The 21,964-nt window shown below is 40.7% G+C and overlaps 1 protein-coding gene across 1 annotated transcript in view; it reads right to left on the bottom strand.

The window, feature by feature from the left end:
• LOC308067483 (myocardial zonula adherens protein-like) overlaps positions 1-20,510 on the bottom strand; it is a 63,135-nt gene extending 42,625 nt beyond the window's left edge. The window contains exons 1-4 of the mRNA XM_080396357.1: positions 20,345-20,510; positions 14,171-14,260; positions 4,711-4,869; positions 2,029-2,121 (exon numbers count right to left, since the gene is read on the bottom strand). Of these exons, the coding sequence (XP_080252483.1) occupies positions 2,029-2,121; positions 4,711-4,869; positions 14,171-14,260; positions 20,345-20,428 (426 nt within the window). The 5' untranslated portion in view covers positions 20,429-20,510. The remainder of the gene's footprint in view (positions 1-2,028; positions 2,122-4,710; positions 4,870-14,170; positions 14,261-20,344) is intronic.
• Between the last annotated feature and the right edge of the window lie 1,454 nt (positions 20,511-21,964).

Below are 21,964 nucleotides of genomic sequence, written 5' to 3' on the forward strand. Positions count from 1 at the left end.
CAGAGTAAAAAGCAGAAGAATGCAAGAGAGGAGGCAATCTAGAAAGGTTTGGGTGAACTGTAGAACAGCCTTAATTAAGAAGGAACTGACTAATCAGGTATATAAAGAAGCAAAATCAAGAAGACTTAAGGATGAAACAATACAAAGCAGGTAGAAGTCAGCAGAGAGCTTTGTTGCGTGAAAATCTGTCATCTTCTGTGTGTACACAAACACACTTAAAAACTGGAGGGAAAAAAAAAGCACAAAATTACATCATTTAAGAAAAGACCAAAAGCCAAACACAGTAAATAATTTTGAAACATCCAATAATAAAGAGGAAAAAAAAGGTTACTAACGGAGGCCAGCCCAGCTCACATTCTCAGAGGGACCAGATTTGTTTCTTGATAAAATCGTAAGAACACTAGGGACTGATAGGGAGAACAATGAGTGTTTAGTAACAAAGTCATACACAGATTAGGTCAGCATAAGGAGTAGAAGCCAAGTAGTTAGTGTTAACCCTATATAAACAAAAAAACAAACAAACAAAAGCAGATGTGCTTTGGATGGATTAAGAACGTTACAAGGTAAGAACTTGCATGAAGAAGCATACTGCCCAGGGCAGGATACTGGAAGTACAAATTTCAAACAAACTTTATGAACAGAAAGTAGTCCTGGAAACTGATGGGGGAAAAAAGCATAGTGATTCAAAGCTGAAGCAAAGAGTATATAAAGGATTTTAAACAGGATCCTCAAATAGCATGAAAGATATTACCCATGTAAAACTAAAACCAAAACCAAAAACCAAACAACCAAACAAAAAAGCATATATTATTAACAGAACAGCACTTGGGCTTTCTTTCAGGCAGTCGAAAGTATTAAAAAGCAGGGAGGGTGTCTCATGCCATTTACGTCAGAAAGAACCCTTCACAATCTGCTAATTTGCTGCAGAACTAGAGATTCTGTCAGAGCTGGTCAGAAACCCTTAATTAGGAAAGATGTTCAGACTCAGATGCATGATTTCTACTGGTCTGACAGAAGATCTGGAAGTGCAGGGTATCAGCACTCCTATTCAGTAAGGATCAGCTGCAAAGACGACAAAACTGACTCACCTTGTTGGCACCATTAAGGCTATCTAACACAGTTTACAGAAATTCAGTTTTCTCTGCCTCCTCCTCTCAAGTCAGGATGACTTTTTGTGTGTTGTTCTTCTTTGAGACTAATTGCCACGGAATAAAAGTACCAGTTTAACAGCAAGTTCTGATCTTTATACATAATACAGCATGCGGGAAACTGACAGCCTCTAAACAAGGATGGCAGAAGAGAACAAGTCAGGGGCCCAGTCACCTGAAGTCAGAACAGGTTTAACTGCCAAGCTTCATCTGAACCAGGGCTATGAAAATCAATGTTGAATATAAAATCCACAGCAAGTTTTCAGGGAGATTTTCTGGACCAAAGAACTCAGCAGTTTAATATGAAGGATACTTCTACAGACTGCAGCAGCTTTTATTGCTAAAGCAGCATGTCAGAAGAAAGAGGTCATTGAATGACCATTGAAAGGTTCAATTTAGAACCAAAAGGTAAGTAATTTTTAGAACAGTCAAGCACTTTAATGCTAAAGAACACTGCTGCATCTTTTACTATAGTGTTTAAACAATAAAGTCAGTAAAACAGAGCAAAGTCTATTGAAATGACACCAACTAAGTTGCGTGTTATTCCTAATTATTTAAGTTATTTATTCAGTTCACCTAGCAGCTTACTGGTACAAACATCTCCACTAAGTACCAACACACAGAGACAATGTTATCATTTCTTTTTTTTTTTTTCTAAGAAGCAGGCAATTAGTAATTCCATATGCAAAAGCATCCCTGTCCTACTTTACGTTCCTGGAGGGGAAAATAAATAAATAAATAAAGTATAGATGTCACATAAAACAATGAAATGGAGTGGTTTGAGAAATTATTTCTGTTCTGCTGAAGCAAAAAAAAGTTTCTAGATAACACTGGGACAGCTATTCTCATATGCTTTCCCTACAAATGTATGTGTACTTACTTTCAATTCATTCGTAAGCTGCTGTATTTTTCGTTTCATTTCATCATATTCACCATACATTTTCTTTCTTACTTTTTCCAGAGTTGCTCTCACCTGATGTCAGAAAAAAACACAAATGCCTTTATCAAACTTATTGATAATACTGTTTATATGAGGACATGATTATCTTTTTCTGTCCTTCATTGTTAACTGTTACTTTCAGTAATTTCCATTATTAATCTATCTTTTCATCAACAGCAATTTACTCTTAAGAGCAAGACAAAAACTTAAGCCTCAAGACTTATCTACACAGGGATGATACAAACAAACATCTCTGAGCAATTCTAAACTGTACACACTTAAACATTTGTAAATTAATAATTTAAATAATGAATTTTAATTAAATCATCCGTTACTCATTCCACCCTGAATTAATATTAATTTAGTTTAATAATTAGCATATAATGTTTTTCTGGAAAAAAAAGCATCCACATACGGATTTAATACACCTTCATACCTTAGAAAGTGGTTAATTAACTTTCCCTGAGTATGCTTTGAAGATAAACCCTTTAATTTCAGGCTTTCAGGCTTGTAGCTAGCTAAACAGTATATTAGCACAAATGTACCAATGCAATTTCAAATTTGAAGAACAGATTAGTACTGAATTTGATTTTATTTACGAACTATGGGCATAAATTATACTTTGCCTTTCTAAAACAGAAAAGAAAAAAGAAAAAGAAAAAAATGGCATGCTGAGAGCCATCTTGGGTTTACATGCCATTGCAACCATGCACAGAACCAATCTTCTCAAGAACTGCAGTAACTACTTACACGCTGTAAACAGTAGTTAAACGTTTGCCTACAGTCTACCTTCCAGCTAGGTAATCTGAACTCATTTTTTTTTCCTCCCTCCCCATACCAAACACAGGCTGATGGCAGATAATCTAGGGCAGTGATCTTGCCTTGTCGATGCACAGGCTTAGTTAGGGAAGGCGCAAGTGGAAAACAAGTAGGGCCTTATAGAAGTGGGGATGTTTCTAGCACCTCTGCAGGTGCAGAAAGAGGGGCATTGGCCACCAAATCTGTTCAAGGAGTAGGTACAAGCCTACCCCAAACTATGTGCTCCCTTTAGGACGAGAAACGTGGAAGGAAGCTGCCTCCTGCACTTTGCCTCAGGGAAGCACCCCCCACCCTGTCCCTGCCCACACATATGCCCACGCACATACATGCACTCTCTTGCAGGGTGCAAATTTGACTCATACAGAGGAAACCATCAGCAGTTCTGACGTGGCCCATCATTTTTGGTCTATTTAAGTCTGCGTATACATAGCACAAGCTGAAGGCTCTTGTTTAAGACTCTGCTTTTAAAGATGAAACTTATTTGGCAGAACAAAGTTCACAAATTAGCAGAGCTGAACACAGCTTCTAGAAGAGGGGATAGCAAGAGCCACTATGCCTCTTCCCGTGCCTTTCCTGCTTTTTCCTGGAAGGATCAGTACCCTGAACACACACGCAAGACATGCAGTTCACCTGCCTGGACATGTCCCTCCATGCCACAAGGCAACTATGAAGAGAAAAGGGCAGGGATATGGTCCCAGTCCAGGCAATCTGCGCCAGGTGCCAGGCACAGTGCAGCCCAGGGAGCTGGACCTGCCACATGCCAATTCACCCATCCCCTGACACCACCCCAGCAGGGCAGAGAAACCACCCAGGCAGGAAACCAGCAGCAAGGCAACTCCTGTGCGCCGCCTGCGCTGCAGCGGTGACATACCCTCACTGTGAATGTGAGTGGCGAATGCTGGGAGCTAACAGACTGAGTAATAAAGGAGAGAAGCAAGTGCTGATAGCTAAAGGCCAGGCAGATGTTAAGAGCGCACATAATTACAGTCTCTTACGCTGCTGGCTTGACTCAGTGTTCCTTCCTTTCATATTTGTTTGCACTTGAATCAGTGTAACACGATAACACTGACCAATAGCTTCCCTGAAGGTGGATGGAAAGAGAAGGACACGATATTTGCCCTGGGTTTATTAGGGGGTTATTGCCAAATCCTGAGAGGCAAGGACTGACAGGCAAAGAGATGCTGAGTTTCAAGCACAGAAACCAGCAGCACCAGATACTCTTTCTGCCCCGCCCCCCTTTCAGGAGAGCCTCTGCCAATGATGATAAATGAGCATGCACACAGAAAGTAGTACAAAGTCATCCTTATTAGGCTGACTATTTTAAGGCTGCCCCAAAATATACCCAAGTGATTTTACTATGTCACCTAATTTAGGAGCCTTTTCAAAACTGGGGGATTTGGGACAGGGGAAGCAGAGGAAGACAGAAGAGAGTTTATCCTTTCAGGTGTCCTATGTAGTTTCTTCTGTATCACATTTAAAATCATGAAGGCTTCAGGACTGGAACTCCAAGATCTGTTTGGCAGTTTGCTTGCCCAGCTCTAGCCCAGTCAGCAAGCAAGTACCACTTAGCAAGTATCACTTGGCACAGAGGCCTCGAGTCTGGAACCCACAGTTCCCGGGGATATAGCATGCTTTTTTTCCCAATATGAATACTAACAATGCAAGCCTTTAGCTTCAGGATAGGTTCCCAATTCAAATTCAGCTGTTGGGCTAGACATCAGTCATCCCATATACACTCAGCAGCTCTGTGTTAATATATAGAAAGGCCATTTGACAAATTTTGAAGCTGAAAGCATAACTCACTTCTTTAATGTAATTCATCTCCTCTTTCAACTGATCAGCTGACCAGCCGTAAACCACCATTTCTCTCTTATGGTTGTTGTCAGTTCGGTGCACGACACCATACACCATCCCATGAGACAGCTTCCCTGGAGACATGCCATTTGGTACATGGTACAGCTCCTTAAAAGTAAAAAAAATAAAGTTATTGTTAAATCAGTACTAAAATAAAAACCCAACAAACAAAAATACAGTAACATAGGGCCAAGAGAGACAGGCAGCTATAGTTAAAGCACCACAGTACCTCAGAACACTAGCTCCCATATGTTTTGGGGGCACCCTGTCAGCCTTCATGTTGCTGGGAAGATCAGTGACCAGTTTATAAATGATAGAGATACAGAGATGTCTTAATTTCCACTGGCTTTAATGGAAGTGACATAGGTACCGCTAGAGATAACAGATTGAATTTGCGCAAGTAGAGGTAGAGACATGTGAGAGAGAAAGGTATCCTTGCTTATTTTCATTCACCAACATATGCTACTTTCTACATTCTTCCAGAGCATTGTCAGCTCTCACGGTGCCCCTTAAACTCTTGCAGCCACAGAACTGCCCCTCACTCCTCAAAATCCCTGCTGCAGGAAATATACAATTCTACAAGTTTAACAAAAAAAATTTAGAAAGTTCTCAGAAGAAACTGAAATGAAAACATTTTAGGTAAGGTTCCTTAAACAGAGCTCAGAAAATACCTGTTTATCTTGGAGATAAACAAAGTAGAAATTCAGTTTGCATTTAAAGCTCGCTGAGGACCTCCAATGCAATCAAACATTTATTTCAGGGCTGCATTTCTGGTAAAGAAGTTGTAGAACTGACATTGTAAGAGCAAAAGCAAAGCTATGAAACAGCATTCATGTGGGCGTTAGTTTGAAATCAGGTCTTGACAGGTAAATAGGCTGTTTTAAAAGTGCCTACATTTGTTCTTTTAATGATATGCAGAAATTTTGAGAATAGAATAATTATATGTCTTACTTTAAGGCAGTCTTTGCAGCAGACTCCTCTTACTCATCTCATCAATATATTTAGTAAGAAAAATATTCATGCAAACAATAGGAATCATTTCCCTCTGCAGGTTGAGATTTAACCACCTGACCTGACTACTCACCCAGCCTCCCTTCTAATCAACCCAGAGAAACATCCTTCTCTAGCAATCATCTGAAATGAGTCTGTCTCCAGAAGTACTAATTTCTCTTCTTGATTACAAATAATTTAAATAACTAGCTTACATGAAGATGTCCACATTATGACTTTTTAAAAAGAAGAGAAAAAAATATTCTTACCTAACTGTGAATATTTGCAAACTAGGAACCTAAAATTACTGATTATTTCTGAATAGAAAGTTAAGACAGAATCTTGGAAACAGCTCTTACTGCTTAGTTTTGCATTGTGTTTTTGAAAGTCCAGTGCTGGGGACAAATCTGTTATAGATAATTTTACTGAACTTTCTTTCTCATGCTAGATAGACCAGGATATGGGTAAATCTGAGAATGTTTACTACACTGACCTTAAAATACATTTGGGCTTGTTTTGTTTTTCAGTAACAACACTGTATGAAAACTGACAAACTTTGAGATTCTTTGCTAAAGTAAGAGTCTAAGCATTGTCTAAATGCTCTCTTTGATACCAGAGGTGTCATCTTATATCCATCTGCATCAAACATCTTATATCCATCTGCAGCTGCATCCTACAGTCTCCAGTCCCTACCACGACAGAGAGCAGTGATAGCATCTGCAGTCTCAAGCAGTAGCACTTTCAGTTTTTAGCAGTTAAATTAACACAGCTACGGTGGCCATGTGAGAAAACTTCTTTGGGTAAGGGAAAAATCAACAGAAAAATCTACTAGCATTAAGAAAAATGGGTAAATATAGACATTTGGTTTGTATTGTGTCCTTCCCACATGGCACTGACAGATGTTCTCAACACGTTTTCCTACACATTTTCCTTTACTGTATCATTAATCGCTTAGCCATTCTGCCGAAGCTCTGGGGGTGTGTGTGCAGGGCTGGGAGGGGAACAGTCACACAGCAGACACCTGATAAAGAATGTTTCGGGCAAAGGACAACAAAAGCTGTAAGCAAACATTTAAAAAGAAAGCCTTAAAACCACTTAATGGAAAAACATTGGGCAACCAGCCCTACCTATACATGGTATCATTTTGCTTTTTGAAAACATTATATACAAGGCTTCATAACATGATAATCAGAAGTTTCATAATTACGTATTATTAGGGGGTTTGTTCTGCTGTTTGGATGCATACAAACAAAAACCCCACACATGATTTTTTGAGTAGGGAAAATACAGAAACTAGATGGGGACATGACTCTCAAGTTCTTTGTGGTTTTTTGCTTCCAGCGTTTTACAGTTTCTTTGATAGTTTCATCACGACTCCTCCCCTGTGTCTGGATGAAGGGATTACATACAAGTTTCCATCTTCTTGATAAGCAAATGAATAATCACTTTGATTGTTTAGAGGTTACTAAGGCACCAGTCACTGAATTCATAAATCCATACCCTTTATCCATTTTCATTTTTTATGAGGTGAACAGCTGACTGCCAGCAACTACCAAGATCCTTTGTGCCTCTGAAACATTAGCAGAATTGTTTAAAGTGCTGTTTGCAGAGTTCTGTATGAAAAGTATGACCAAGTTCCTTATTTTTAGAATATTACATTCCTAAGGAATGCTTTGAAGGATTATTCCCCCCCCCCCCCCCAAGACAGAGACACAAATTCAGACCAATGGGTTTGCAGCTGGAAGTCACCCATGGCACAGACTTGAATTTACATCATAATGGGCAGTACATGAAGGATTAAGTCTGCACAAAGCCAGACTGATTACATGTCACTTGCAACAATACTAAACTTGCCTGTTGTCTATATTTGCACAAGCCTCCCAAGATGCCTTTGTCACTGCTCTTTCAGAAGATTAAAAGAATCTCCATCATCTGTTGAATGTTGCAGTTCTACTATGTGATACTTAAAACACAGGATATTGCGTTTATGCCCTCCTTATTCCTCTTTCCTATCACGATCCCCAGGCAAGCACCTGTTGAAATTTCAGTACAGTTCTTGCTTGATATAAAGCTGTGTGAACCAACAGCTATACAAAGAACTGCTCTCATATGTCTTTAGTCTTTCTCCTTGCTGTTCTATCCCAGCTACGTTTACCTTCTACTCGCCCTTTTCTCTGGTTGATAACTCTTAATTTCCACTCAATGTTTCAGGTTCAGTGTATGCCCTGACAAAAAAAAATAGGGCTAACCTGATGCAGTCTCATCTTAGAGGAAGGGTTACAATCAGAAAACTTTGCTCAGTGCAGGACTGAGAGGTGGATGGGTTGCTTTGCTGGGTGACTATTTTTTTAATGTTACACCTTTGCCTCTAAAGGAGGCCTTGCTGAATGGCTCAGTTCTCAAACTGCTCCACACAACTGTCACTAAGTAAACATCCAATGTACTTTCTGCCAGTTTCTCTTCTCTCTTAAGCTACTTCTACCCATCTTTGTTTATTTTTCTCCCTTCACTGTTTCTTCCTTTTCTACCTTGTCCCTGTTATGTCCTCTCTCTCCCATGTTTCCTCTTCCAGATTTCCACATCCCCGAAGACTACAGAATGTTTAAGTCAAATGTTTTCCTTTCTTTTTGCGTACATCCCATACATATCCACTCTCAGAGTTTAGATGTTTTTCTGAGAAGGTCTTCACCTGTCTCCACTCTGATCTGCAGTGAGGCATCTCAGTGATGATAACAGAATAAGTGAATACACACAAGTGTTTAGGAGCAAGTAAATACTGTAAAGCTAACCAGAAAAGTGCTTGAAGATGGAGCATTTCATTAGATTAGTTAACCATTGCTGTTTACGGTTAAAATACCAGCCAGCTTCAGAGTACAGGGAAGTTCTTGCTCCCCACCTGCCTGTGTCCTTGCTGCACTGGAACAAGTGCAGTTGTTGCCCCAAATAGTGCTCCAAAATCCCTTTGAATGTGACCTGCTGATCTGAAAAGGCAAACTTAGCTTATCCCAAGGTAACAGCAGGAACACATCATGTTGACACACATGAATACTGTAGCAGCTTCCAGGAACAAGCTTTGTCTATGTTGCAGGAACAGTGTGATCACACAGCATGCACTAAAGAAATGCACTGTTTACTTAATTAACAAATATTTAAAGCAGAAGCCTACGCCCCGAGGTTGCAAAAGTCTTGATAATTGCCATGCATCCTGTTTATGACTCTGTCCAAGGAAGCAGCACAAGTAGCATGAAACGGGTGAAGCAAAGACACTATAAAAACAAACCCTAAATATGAGCTGTCAGCTGCTTTTTGTATTACCTGTGGTTTTATTGGCATTAGCTAAGTAACACAGATGGATGATTTGCTTCCTGATCTAGCTCCATCAGGTTAAGTGCAAGTCAGATACCCCCATACCTTAGTTTCTCCCTGACACAAAACTGGAAGCAGAAGAACAGAAGAGGTATCTTATTTTGAGGGAAAAGGACATCTAATGTAATGATTAGCACAATTCTGAGTTTAGTACTCATATGGCCTTAAAATTATGCTAAATCATGATCCTCTGTTAACCTACACCATCTTAAAGACTCTTCTTTTAAGCAGAACTATATCAGTTAAGCAAGGCTTTATCTTCTCCTCAGCTGCTACATTCCAGAGGTTTCTGAAATATCCAGTTACCTTTTGCTTGTTCACTAGCTATACAAGGGACAGGAACATTCACATTGTTAGGTTACATATTTCCTGTTCAGTAAAATGCCATATTTATAGTACTGAGCTCACCAAAGAAAGTTACTGTGCTCTAACAAAAGGTAGCTATGTTTTCATAGTTTTTCATATTCCTCTCCAATCCATGAAACTCACATTATCTTTAGGGATTTATCATATATAGATAGTATTAAAATAGGGAAAATATGCCAAGACTTTGACATGAGTGCTGTTAAATCCATGACACTAAATAAGAAGCTTCGTTTAACACATTCCAACTTCTAAGCTCCTTGAAATGTAGAATTTAGGTGCCTATCTCGAAACCCAGAAGTGATAGGCGCTATACAAAGGCGTATCTAATCAATGCAATCCATGCACAGAACACCAATGTTTATACACAAAGAAAATAAGATACAAGAAATACAGCAGTATCCACAGAAGTCAGTGGAATTCTTTCTGTGGTCTTCATGTAGCGCTGGTTTTAATGAAGGTGTCGCTTAATTAACACACATCAAAAATCAAGCAATCTGTGTTGGAGAGGCTGAGAAACAGTAACATCAGCCACCTGTAGCAGGTGAACCACATTTGTTATGACACAACTTCTGCTGTGCTGATGGGAGTGGGCTGGCAGCAGCAGATCAGCAGAGAAAATAGGCACTGTCCTAGATTCAATGTGCACAACAGCCCCGTGTTCATTGCACTCATATTCTTTGATCCAGGCCTGACACAAGCTTCTGCTTGATATTCTCCATCACACACAAGAGCAAATTCCCCTTCTGGCTTCTTTACAGCCTACTTTTTTGCTGGGGAAAAAGACGTTTGCAATGCTTCTGTATTCCTGCTTAGGAAGCAAAAAGAGTTTCACCTTTTGGTTGTGATGCTTTAAAAACATAAGAAAATGAAAGAGCTTGAGGATATATACAGCCAAAGTACCAATTAGAGTTTAAGACTAAACACTGCTCAAACTATGTTGAAAGCCACAAAGACAGAAAAGTAACACAAATTTCTAGAGTGTTATCTCATTTTCATCCTCTTGTCCATGTGTGCAAATGAAAAAGAAAAACCTGTCTATACATATCTCCATATTCTGCCCTCAAATGCCTAGCTGCAGCTTCCAATGACAGCTCCAAATTTAGCCATGACAGTGAAGAAAGGGACTGACATGGATAAAAATAAGCCCAATCCCAAACAGGGACGATACAGTTGTCTGGGAGCCCTTTATTATGCAAGACAAGGCAGGCTTCAGGACATGCAGATTTTGCATACAATCTGACAAGCACAATATTCCTCTGTACTTCTTGGTGAAGTAAACAGCCTCACACTACTGTCATCCATTGTCCATCACTAACAGAAGTAACGGAACAAAAGCAGGACAGTTTCAGATTCTCTTTCTAAAGTGCTAACAATTCAGAGATATTTAGCAGTAGGCTATCAGCCTGTAAAAAGCAAACCAACCAACCAGCCTCTACTTGTGACTTCAGTTCTCATATGCTTCTTTCAAGGTATTATACCCTAAATATGAATAACAACATCCAACCTGACACACTGGAGCACAAGCTCACTCCCCCTTCAGGTTTTGCGATCAGATTCTACCTGCGTACCGTTTTTCACAAAAGATGGGGAGAGGCCTTCCTAGAAAAGTAGTATCTGCAGCAGGTTTGTTGCAACAAAACTGCTCAGGTCAATCACTTTGTTTTAGTCTCTTATACTGGTTTGGTTTTATTTCATGGATATATAGCAACAAAAAATTCAATCTGGAAACTTAATACTGATACAAATTTAATGAAATACAGCCTACATTTTCTGCTAAACTTGGACTGCGATGAAAAAAGCTAAGCTAACAGCTACTAGCATCAGCAATAAAGAATCAGTTCTGGTCTGACATCAGCTCCCACACAAGTTATTGGGAGGATCAGCACAAGCAAGAGCTTCTGTACAGTTCCCTGGCTGATTTTGGAAATGAAACATCTATTAATGATACCGAGCCCCAGAAAGATACAGAAGAGTGACAAATAGTCAGTAAGCCATGACTATGTCACATTAGGGCAGCTCAAAATCACCTCCTTCTCATGAAAGATTGGAAAGAGGAGATTACAACCAAATGTCATAGCATGGTATATTTATAGTTTTCTGGCATTCCCTTTGACACAGCAAGGTCTCTGCTCTCCTCCCTCCCCAGCAGCAGCGGCAGGGAAGAGTCTGTCTCTTTCCAGCACTTGTCCTGCCCAAAGAGGAGAGTGCCTGGTGGCCAGGCTCAGACTGCCTGACCTGCCCGAGTGCTCCAGCAAAAACCGTACAGTCCCCAAATACACCTGCAATTCATTTCTGTAAGTCACACTAGTACATTTTAAATATCAGAATCATTTCCCATTTTTCCATTTTCTTAATACTCAGCATTCGAAGACAGCACAGAACTCTAGATTCCAACAGGAGACCTGCTTTGGATTTTAATTTAATTTTGATTTAAATTTAATTCTTGGTGAAGCTGTACAATTTGACCTTAAATTGTGAAGCACAAGGCAGAAAACTGAGCAGTTCCCTAAGTTCTATTATCCCCATTTACAAAAAGAGGGCACAGTTCTCACAGAACTGTGTTAAGGATTATCTAACATTTGTAAAACCTGTTATTCTCAAAGTGTTTTAAGCAATTTCATTATCATTGAGTCAGTTGAACATGGGTGGATCAGCAGAGATAGCTGATCACTGCGTTTAGGAGATGCTTTTTTTTTTACATTATATTTTGCAGTAAAAGTATCACAGCATGACTAGTCAAAAGTCCTGTGTGCACTCTAAGTTACTGTGTAACTAATTCAAATACATAAAGCAATACATTACGCAGACAATAAAAATCTACAGGCAATATATTACATGTTTTAGAGACATGAGCTAAAAACCAGTTCATGATCAGTGACTTTTGTAGCTGCTCCTAAACACTATGACTCTACAATCTGTAGGGCTATTTTTTTAAATTATACAAAACCCATAAAAGTAGATGTACAATTATATATACATCATACAAGTAGATGGCACAATTATTCTGTGTTTTTTAATTGCTGTGAAATTGACTAATTAGATCCCATCTAGGTCTGAAGGCTGTATATATGCTTTCTAAAAGTCTTTAAATTGTGTAAACACACTGAACTTTAGAAAACTACTCAGAACATACAATAATTATATTACATACTTTTTTTTCCCCCCCTTTAAAAAAGACCCATCTCTTAAAAATCATTGTGCAATATACTGGAATGTAAGATGAGCCCAATAATGTATTTATTACCTTTCATACCTCTCCTTAAAATTATCTGATATAAAACCCACTTGCCTTTATTTGTATTATGGGGAGAAATACAGCTCTCATTAAATACAAGGTTCCACAGAGAAAAAAACTGGTCACATAAGGAAGTCACTACAAATAATCTGAGCCCTAATCATTCATACTTCTTTCTTATTATTACGCTACTCAGCACAGTAAAGTGAGTAAGCCATGAGTCCATAGCTACCCTCCTCAAAAACAAACTTATATTACTCTTAGGGCAATGGGCCCATATGCTCTGAGGGTTTCTGCAATCGGATACAAACTGACAAGAGACTGGCAGAGTAAGTGGTGGGGGAAGCTGCTTTAAGTGCTACAACTAAACACCTCTGTACAAAATGAATTATTACTGTTTAATGGTGGCTCAAAATTAGTGGGCATTAATGTCTCTTTAATCCATTCTGTAAGTAACATTTATAGATCCTCAAGGACCTATTACTCTGCCAAAGCAGCATATGAAAAGCTGACTGTATACAAGATTCCAGCATGAGAAATCTCTCGGAAGGAATCTTTATCTTGACCATTTTACTTTACATTTATTTTTATTGCTTTAAAATGTTTGTCTTTCAGACTAATTCTACATTTACTTTTACTTCTGAGTACCACTAAGAAATTACTTCAAATAAATCCAACTGCTATACAGACATTGGGTCTGGTAAACTTAGCCAACTTCTTATTTGATTTTGGTTTATAGAAGTGTAAATGTGGTAAAGTTGTGGAACCTGTCCAGCTTCCCATTTTAGACTCCATCCTTAAGACAAATTAAACATTATTCATTGCTCTGAAACGGCTCTTAAAGAGCAAATTCTCCACCAAAGCAGCTGCAAGATTTTTTTTGTGTGTGCATACTACCTGCTTCTACAAAAAAATTGCCCTGCTGAAGCCTTTTATGCACATGACCTTCAAATCACTTTCACTTCAGAACAATCTTAAATTCTTCATTTTGTATTTCTTATGAGTACATCACCCATTACCAAAATTAGCCAGCACAGCAAAACATTGAAGTCCCAGGCAAGCCAGCTCCTGTTGCCTACGTGAAACATAAAATCTCCTTCACGTGAGGATCAAGATCCTGTTTAATGCAAGACCTGGCTCTTGATAGCGATAGCAGTTTTCTGCTCTTTAACATATAAATATTAAATAATCAAATCTTAAAGGTACCTTAGCCACAAATCACAATCTCCATGCTGTTCCTCTATTACTGTCCTATTTTACATGCAGTTTTGCTATCCCCGACTCCAAGGCTCAGGCTCAAAGCTCTCTGCTGATTTGCTCAGCTTCCACATGTTCTTCAGTCTTCCAAGACCACTGGGCTTTGGGCTCCCAAAACAACTAATATCAGCCTCTGTGGATGGTAATATTTACTCCTTGTTTATACAGAATTTAACTTTGATTGTTAAAACTTACATTTTTCTTTCTTTCAGGTTCCTTTGCTCCCTGCTCAGGCTGTGAGCTGTCGTCAGGTGGTACTGTTAAGCGTAACCTACAGACATTCATCTGAAAGAAAAACAAAGATTTGCTTTTAGATTTAAGTGTTACAAACAGTTATTTTCATAACTTGCTTTACAGAACAAACCGTACTAACATTCAAGTTCTATTTTACTATGTTCTACATTCTGCCACATAACTGAAAAAAGATTATTTTTTAAAGCTTGGAGGGGTTTTTAGCTGGCAAAAAATAATTCAAGGGCATCCCCATAATTACATACTGAAATAGCAAAAATCCATTTCAGTCAACAACATGTTCTTATGTACTCATAAATGACATTGAGAGCTGAGATAACAGAACAATGAACATAATTTTCTAGTTTCTCAGTTTTGTTTGCAGTCTTGGCATACTTCGAATCTTCAAAAGGGATTATTTGGAAACACAAAATGTATTCTGGAGTGAATGCCTCTCTTCTGCTCAGTATATAACCAAGTATTTGATCCAAGGATACCTCAGAACTGCAATTCAACTGAATATGAACAGGTGTATTACTGAAATCTGATATATACAAGTTGCTTGTAAAATCTAAGCTATAAAATGCTTCAGAGAAAGTTTAAGAGGAATTCTTTCCTATCTGATTTCAGAATTTCATTCTCTTGCCGAGGAAACAGGTCAATAGGGTTGATATCTTTTATTCCCAGTTGTGGTTTGCCTTGCTTTTGACCGAGATATCTTCAGTGTAATGGCATTTTTAAAGCAATGCATTTCATACAAGAAACTTTGTTAAAACTTTAGTCTTAGTCCTACTCATGAGACACTTTTGAGGAAAACAACTGTAAGTCCTACACAGAGAAAAGCAAATGATGAAATAAGAAATTTGTCTGTCCAGATTTGAAGCTGCACAGTTATCCTCCCCTGAAACGCCAGCCGTCTGTTTACAACAAACAGGGCTCTTAAAGCTCTTCCTCAAAACGTCTAAAATATCTTTTTCATGATTACTGTGGGCCATCACCACTGTTCTTCTATAGCCCTGAATCTCATCTGATCAAGATCCCTCTTGTTTCTCCTAGCTACTTACCTCCAGTCATGCTGAATGTGTACCTTCTCTCTGAAATACACCTTTCAATTGCAGTTGCCCAAGCTCACAGCTTCTATCTTAGTCATTACAGCATTTCCTTTTGCCTTGAAAATGGCAATCATGTTCTGCTCACAGGCATTCAGAGAACAGCGGCAGACTCCTTCTCACAGACCCCAAATTTAACCATTTTATAATCTGCTTCTTCCAACTGTCTCTCATATCAATTAAGTTAACTTCACTTTCAAGGCTTTTTACAACATAACCTCCTCAGAGCACCATTCAGCATCATGACAAAGATTCCTGTTTTCCCTGTTGCCAAACAACAGACCTTTTTCAGCTTTTCAAACAAGCTTTAACTTTTTCTTCTTCCTAAGCAAAAGCAATTGCAAGAACTATCCACAAAGACCTGCAGAAGCGTCACTATTTTTCTTCCAGACTTTCTTTAAATCTGTTGAGACAACAAATCAACAGTGTCCAGACTACTGGTATGCTGTCAACTGTATTAAAAAAAAAAAAAAAAAAAGCTACTTCACATTGCCTTCCATCTTCCTCTCTCAGGTTGGTCTTTTAGGTCTGCAAGGCCTTTCACCAATAAGGAACAGTGTCCTGAGATACGGATAAAGTTCCTATAGTATATGTGAGCTGGCTAGAGAGGTCCATAATATCAAGGTGAAATACAACCTACTCTTTAGACACATCTGTGGAGACTACTTTTTGTGCAGGAGACTCCTCACCAGTAATTCATCATTCAGTTGTATGCTAGCAGATCTAGAAGAAGCCACAGAGAAAGTGACAAAAACTCCCCGAAACTTAGTACAAAAGGTGTTTATGCTTTCTATATTTTCTAAAGAATTCTGAAACAATGAAATGATGAATCCTTGCACATTGGCTTTTGACACTGATTGACTGCTGTATTTCTTCTGAGAACACTAAACTCTCCCCATATACTGCACAAGCTGGAAGTGCTTCCTGCTTACAAGTTAGTTATCAAGATATATTAACATAAATACTCCTCAACTTTGGAGTTCGTCGATTCATAAGGTAATTAATACCACCTTTTCTCACCTATTTAATCTCAGTTTCTGCCTGCTCCTTCTTCCTATTAGCTTAGCAAGGCTCTTTCCTCTTAAAAGAAGTCTGTTGACAATGAGAAGGGAAACAGGGTCTGGCACTCCTCCACGTAGGCAAACAATGACCAGACCCATAAATAGGAAATAGAACTGGATTTGTGCTGTGCTGTGCAGGAAGTTATAGACGAGGCCAACTTTTTCTTACAGTGATCTCAAATGAAGAAAAACTGGACTAAAAGGAATGAAAGGACTGTTAGGAGAAAACATGAAAAATACCTGAAATAGATAGAAACAGATAACGACTGGCAACTCAAAGTTCGGAGAAATGGAGTTGTGTATGATTCTCTGAAGCCGGCAAATGGCCTGCCTGTTAGTATGGGATTAATTATAGCCAACATACATACAGATTCACAGTGCAGTGACTGTGAATAAGTAATTATCCCTGTACGTGTATACCAGTTAGTGAATCATGACTGCCTGTCACATTACAGCAATTGACATGTTACAGGGTTACTATGAAGGGAATAACAGAAGCCCAGTACAGGTGGCAATCAAATCATAACTAGCTTAGAAATATAAGTTAATAGCAGCAATTTGTTGAGAATAAAACCACTGTACAATCAAGGGGTTGTTATAATTTAAACTTTTTCTTGCCCTTTTCACATTGTGTTCTCTATTACTCCCCTGAATCATGTTTCCCCCCTCCCCGCTTCCTCATTTCCATGCTAGCTCCTTACTTTTAAAACACCTGAAATCAGTACAATATTTTTGGCATTATTTCTGACACAAAGTTTTAATGTTTTACTTTGCAGCCTGTTGCATGCAAATGCCAAACAGAGCGTGGCATTGGCAATCATCTAAGGATTCCACCCTTGAAGTTATGCCCAGTGAGGCTTGTACAGCAGTAGTAAAGTACCACACAATTCCTGGCCAGGAAAAACTTACACAGGCTCTACTCTTGCTATTGTTTATAACAATAGGACTTCCTTAGCATCCCTAGGGAAACAGAAGCAAACTTATAAAGTAGCCATTCACTCCTGCACCTCCTGGGCCACAAATGATGCACTCTACCCAAGGACAGAACTACAGACTAATCTGTTAAAAATCAAGAACACTACAAACACTGGAAGGGAAAAACAACAGGCACTGCTTTTTCCTGTAACCTCCAGAAGCAGTTATGAATACTGCACCTATACTGTTCTTGCTATGCAATGCTTCCTGAATAAACAACGCACTGTACCATTTGTCAGCAAGTTTATTTGACCAAATGAATGAGCAGGCTCACATGGAAATCACAGCAAGCCCTCCTCCAACAGCAAAATACTGCTGCAGCAACGCCTTAAAATGGAAATGAAATTGTAACAGAAAGAGCCTTGACTCAGTGCCAAACAGCAGCAGAACAATGTGCAACTGAGGATGAAGGAGTGATTTCCAGAAACAAAGTGGGTTACACAAAGAGAAAGTGGGAAGGAGAATGAAAGAGAACTCCCCCAGCAGAAAAAAGGCTTTGATTCAATTTCCTTGAACTGCTGACTGACAGTAAGAATAAATGAAGAAAAACGGGGACAGACATGGGTCCCACCCTAACTGTATGTCATTGACATTGTAACTTTGTGACCGCAACTTTTAAAAAGAAATACTGAGTAGAAGAATCAGATATCAGATTTTCCAGACTACAGATTTTATCTTGATTTGGAGCATCTATAGCTTTGAGAAGCCAACAATATCAGTAATCCTAATTGTGCTAACATTTTATGTTCACTCCTAGTTTTTTGACACCAACAACCCACGAGCGGTACTTCCAAAGCTCATCTGACATAATTTGTGAAAAAAATATGGAGACAGGAAAACAAAGACTGACAGGTTCAGCCCAGCACAACACTGGACAGCTAAGGTTTGCTGAGTGCAGTGGAAATTAAGAGGTGAAGACATGCTCTTTCACCAAATTTCTAAGAGGCTAGTAGGACAGCATAAATAAGAGCTACCGCAATAGAGCAGTTAAGAAAAAAACCGATCTAGGTTAGTTAAAAATGTTAGGAATTCACAGCCCAGATCCACAATCCACATTCATGTTTGTCATCCTACTCAATTCAGTAGGTGCAACTTAAAACAAATACAGATAACAGATTCAGTTTGAATAGTTCTTCAGTCTCTTCTTCACCCCTTCTAAAAAACAAAGCACCCAGAAAGGCATTGATCATAGTTAACTATGTACTATTAACTATTATTATAACATATATATATATATAACTATATATAACATATTAACTATGTAATAGTTACAGAGCTAACATTAAACGAACAAGCAATGTTTTTATAGAATAACCAAAAGTTACTGGTACAGCAACAGAAACATACAAGCTGTTCTGCTAACAACCACTCCCATTCTAAGCTTTTTTACTGTACCTCCACAGGGAAGATGTGATTCAATATTGGTCTAGCTTCAAATCAACTTCAGAGCTAACATCACCAGAACTGAATATTGTTGATCTTTCTAATGTCTGATAAGAGAATGGTTTAGGGCTAACACGTTTGTTGAGTAACTATCTGCTAACCTACCAGCTCAATGGCCAAAAATCACTCCCTTTGCCTAAGACCCAATGTTAGTTTTAAGACTTTTGAAGGTGAAAGCAGAAAAGGAGTGAGTGTTTAACTTCAGTCAGTCCTAAAAGACAAAGAAGAAATACTTTCTTTGGTCGTTTATCTGTTGATTAGCATGCTCCACTTATGAAATCTCTACTCTGAGGTTCCCCACACAATTAAAAGGCACTTTTCCTGTGACCACAGGCACACAGGAATGTGACACACATCTTTCATTTATTCAGCAGTTATTCTAACTGTTGTCCTCCCCTCTCTTGACAACTCACGGTAAGGGAGTCACATTTCACTATAAAAGAGGATCAGCAGCTTCCCAGTGGGTTTTATTCGCAAATTAGGTTTTTATCAGTTTTCTGAAGAGAATGTATGAAATACAGTTCATTTTATATTGTCCCTGGGAAATAAACCATGGGGATGAAAATAAGAAAATTATCACTTAAACACAAATTCTCTTAGCTTTAACTTCCTTAAGAAATACTAAAACAGGAAAATTCGATGGGAACACAACTATCATTTCCAAGTCATCTTAATTTTTCCACATACATAGTTAATTTCTTTTATATGAAAGCCAAAGATATTTCTGTGGAAGAGCCTGTCCCTCCTGTTATCATGTAAAACACGACATTCTTCATTGTTTCAATTATAAGCTCATATTTTTGGAGTGTCAAAGCAATCACTGCATCATTCAAGAAGCATCACGAGCACATGATTGTGTTTCTTCGTAAGGAAGTTTGTCGCTTATTTTGATTCCTTTCTTCACACATGGAATGTGCCCTCACAATGCTAGCAGCACGGTTACAGCAGCAAAGAAGGGCTATTGGAAGCCGGGTGGCTGTAGAGACATTCCTGCCATACCTGCCCAAGTTGTAACCACTTTTTAGAAGCAACTCCCCACAGATTAATACATCATTATTTATCTAATTTATGAAAATTACAAAAGAAGACATCAGTAAATCTTATTTTTGTATTTGAGGAACTGATTATAAAACTAAATTATCGTTGCCACCTAAATCATTACAGCTTCCTCATGTTCGGTAGAGCCCAAATAGGCAAGTTCTCAGCTGTAAATACCAAGAGGCGTTTTGGGGAGTAGGGGCGAACCTCCAAGACACGCACACCTTCCTCGCAGGCTTCCCACCAGCTAAGGACCTGCACCCCCAAAAGCCTTGCAGGACACCCCCGAGCTCTGCATTGCCCAGCACCGACTACGAACGCGCAAAAAGATGTTTTCACGCACCGCAAGCACCACCTGAAAACACCGTAAATAACCAAAGCAAAAAAAAAAAACAAAAACACGTTCCGAAGATAAACTATAAGTGGGGGGGAGGGGGCGTCAAACAGCCGCTTCGCCCCACGACGCCGCCCGTGGGACCACCCCGCTGCCCCCCCCGCGCTGCCCCGCGCACCTTCCGCCGGGCGCGGCCGCCGTCGCTGGCCGGCCTCCGGGGGGTGGTGGCGGTGACCGTGAGCCCCGAGCTGTAGCGCAGCATCCCCGCGGGCCGCCGGGCTGGCGCTGACTGCGGCTCCCTCCGGCCGGCGGCGCCGCTCCGCCCCCGCGCACATGGCCGCGGGCGGCCGCAGGGGCAGGGCTGCCCCGGCGGGGGCGGGCCGGGGGGGGGGGGGGAGCGGGGCTCCGCGGGGGGCGCTGCCGGGGCTCCCTCCCCCTCCGCCCCCGCGGAATCGGCGATCCCGCGCCGGCTCCTCGCGTGGGGCGGGACTGGACAAAGTCGCCGTGGGGCGCCGCCCCGCGAGAAATGTGTCCTTGGGACGCCGAGGTGTCATTCCCGCAGCTCCCGGGAGCGCTGGGGTGCAGCATGGGCAGGGGGGCTCGGTGGGAGGTGGGGGGAACCCGGACGGGGCCACGTGTCACTCAGCCCCCTCCGGGCAGTGGAACTGGGGGGTCAGGGCTCGCAGGAGCCACTGGAGGCCACTCAGTGCCTGCTCTCGGGTACCCACCCCTGAGCGCCGTGAAAGCAGGGCACTGCCGCCCCCTCCTCCCCCCGCCAGCGGTGCGTGAGCCACCCGGGCGGGTCAGCCCCTTAGCCCTGCTCCCGCAACGGGCACCGGAGCGATGAGCACGCACCCGGCCCCCGGCGGCCTGGCGTGCCAGGCACAAGGCTGCCGCAGCGCACTGCCCGAGTGGCAGCTGAAGCCTTAGTACCAAAGGTCCAAGGAGGAGGTGAGTCTGGCGCACTGGAGGGAGCTGGCCCTGAGCCAGGCTGCAGGCACGGACTTTAGCACTCCAGATGCTCAGCTCCTCCAGCGTCCGGGCTAAAGGAACACCATGGCTCTGCTGGGCTGTTCACAGGCCTCGGCGCACAGCCATCCTCACCTGCAGCCTCCTGTGTTGGTCACAAGCAGCATGTGCCTCTGTAATCAAAGGAGTTACAAGCAAAGGAGATGCTTTTGTTTGAAAGAAATTGCAGATCAAATAGCTACAACAGCATTTTTGAAATAGATTATCCTCTGTCTCCATGTAATTACCTTGAAATAATTAAGACGGGGAGAAAATGCAGTTATGGCTATGCGATGTCCTTGCCCATTATGAGGTTAATGATCATGCGGGTTCCTGATCTGCAGAATGCTGAAGAGAGGGAAGTAACTTGCATAGGAAAAATGGAAACTGCACTCAACTACCAGTGCCTCACCCTCTGTACAGTGGGTCTGTTCTCTTCAGCCTCTCAGTTCCCTCTCCCCAGGACAAGATACTGAGCTATCAACATGCCAAGGATCTGAGGAAGAGAGGAAGAAAGCATTGCCCAGACCCACAGGAATGAAGGGTCTGCAGTTAGTATTCAGCATCTTTTCTGTTGCTTTCCTAGCTACTCTTCTTTCCTCCACCTGAGGAAGGTAACATAGCCCAAGGTACATGAGTTAGAACAACTACTTGTATTTGGATTTCTTTCAACTCAAGATTGGCTGCAAGCTAAACAATATTTTTTGTGCAAAGGTGTCTTGAACCTACAAAGAACTCCATTTCCATCTGAATCATCCACTGTCTTAACTCCTGGTTGTAATGCTGCTTT

Source organism: Falco punctatus (genome assembly GCF_963210335.1).
Source record: "Falco punctatus genome assembly, chromosome: 7".
Taxonomy (NCBI): domain Eukaryota; kingdom Metazoa; phylum Chordata; class Aves; order Falconiformes; family Falconidae; genus Falco; species Falco punctatus.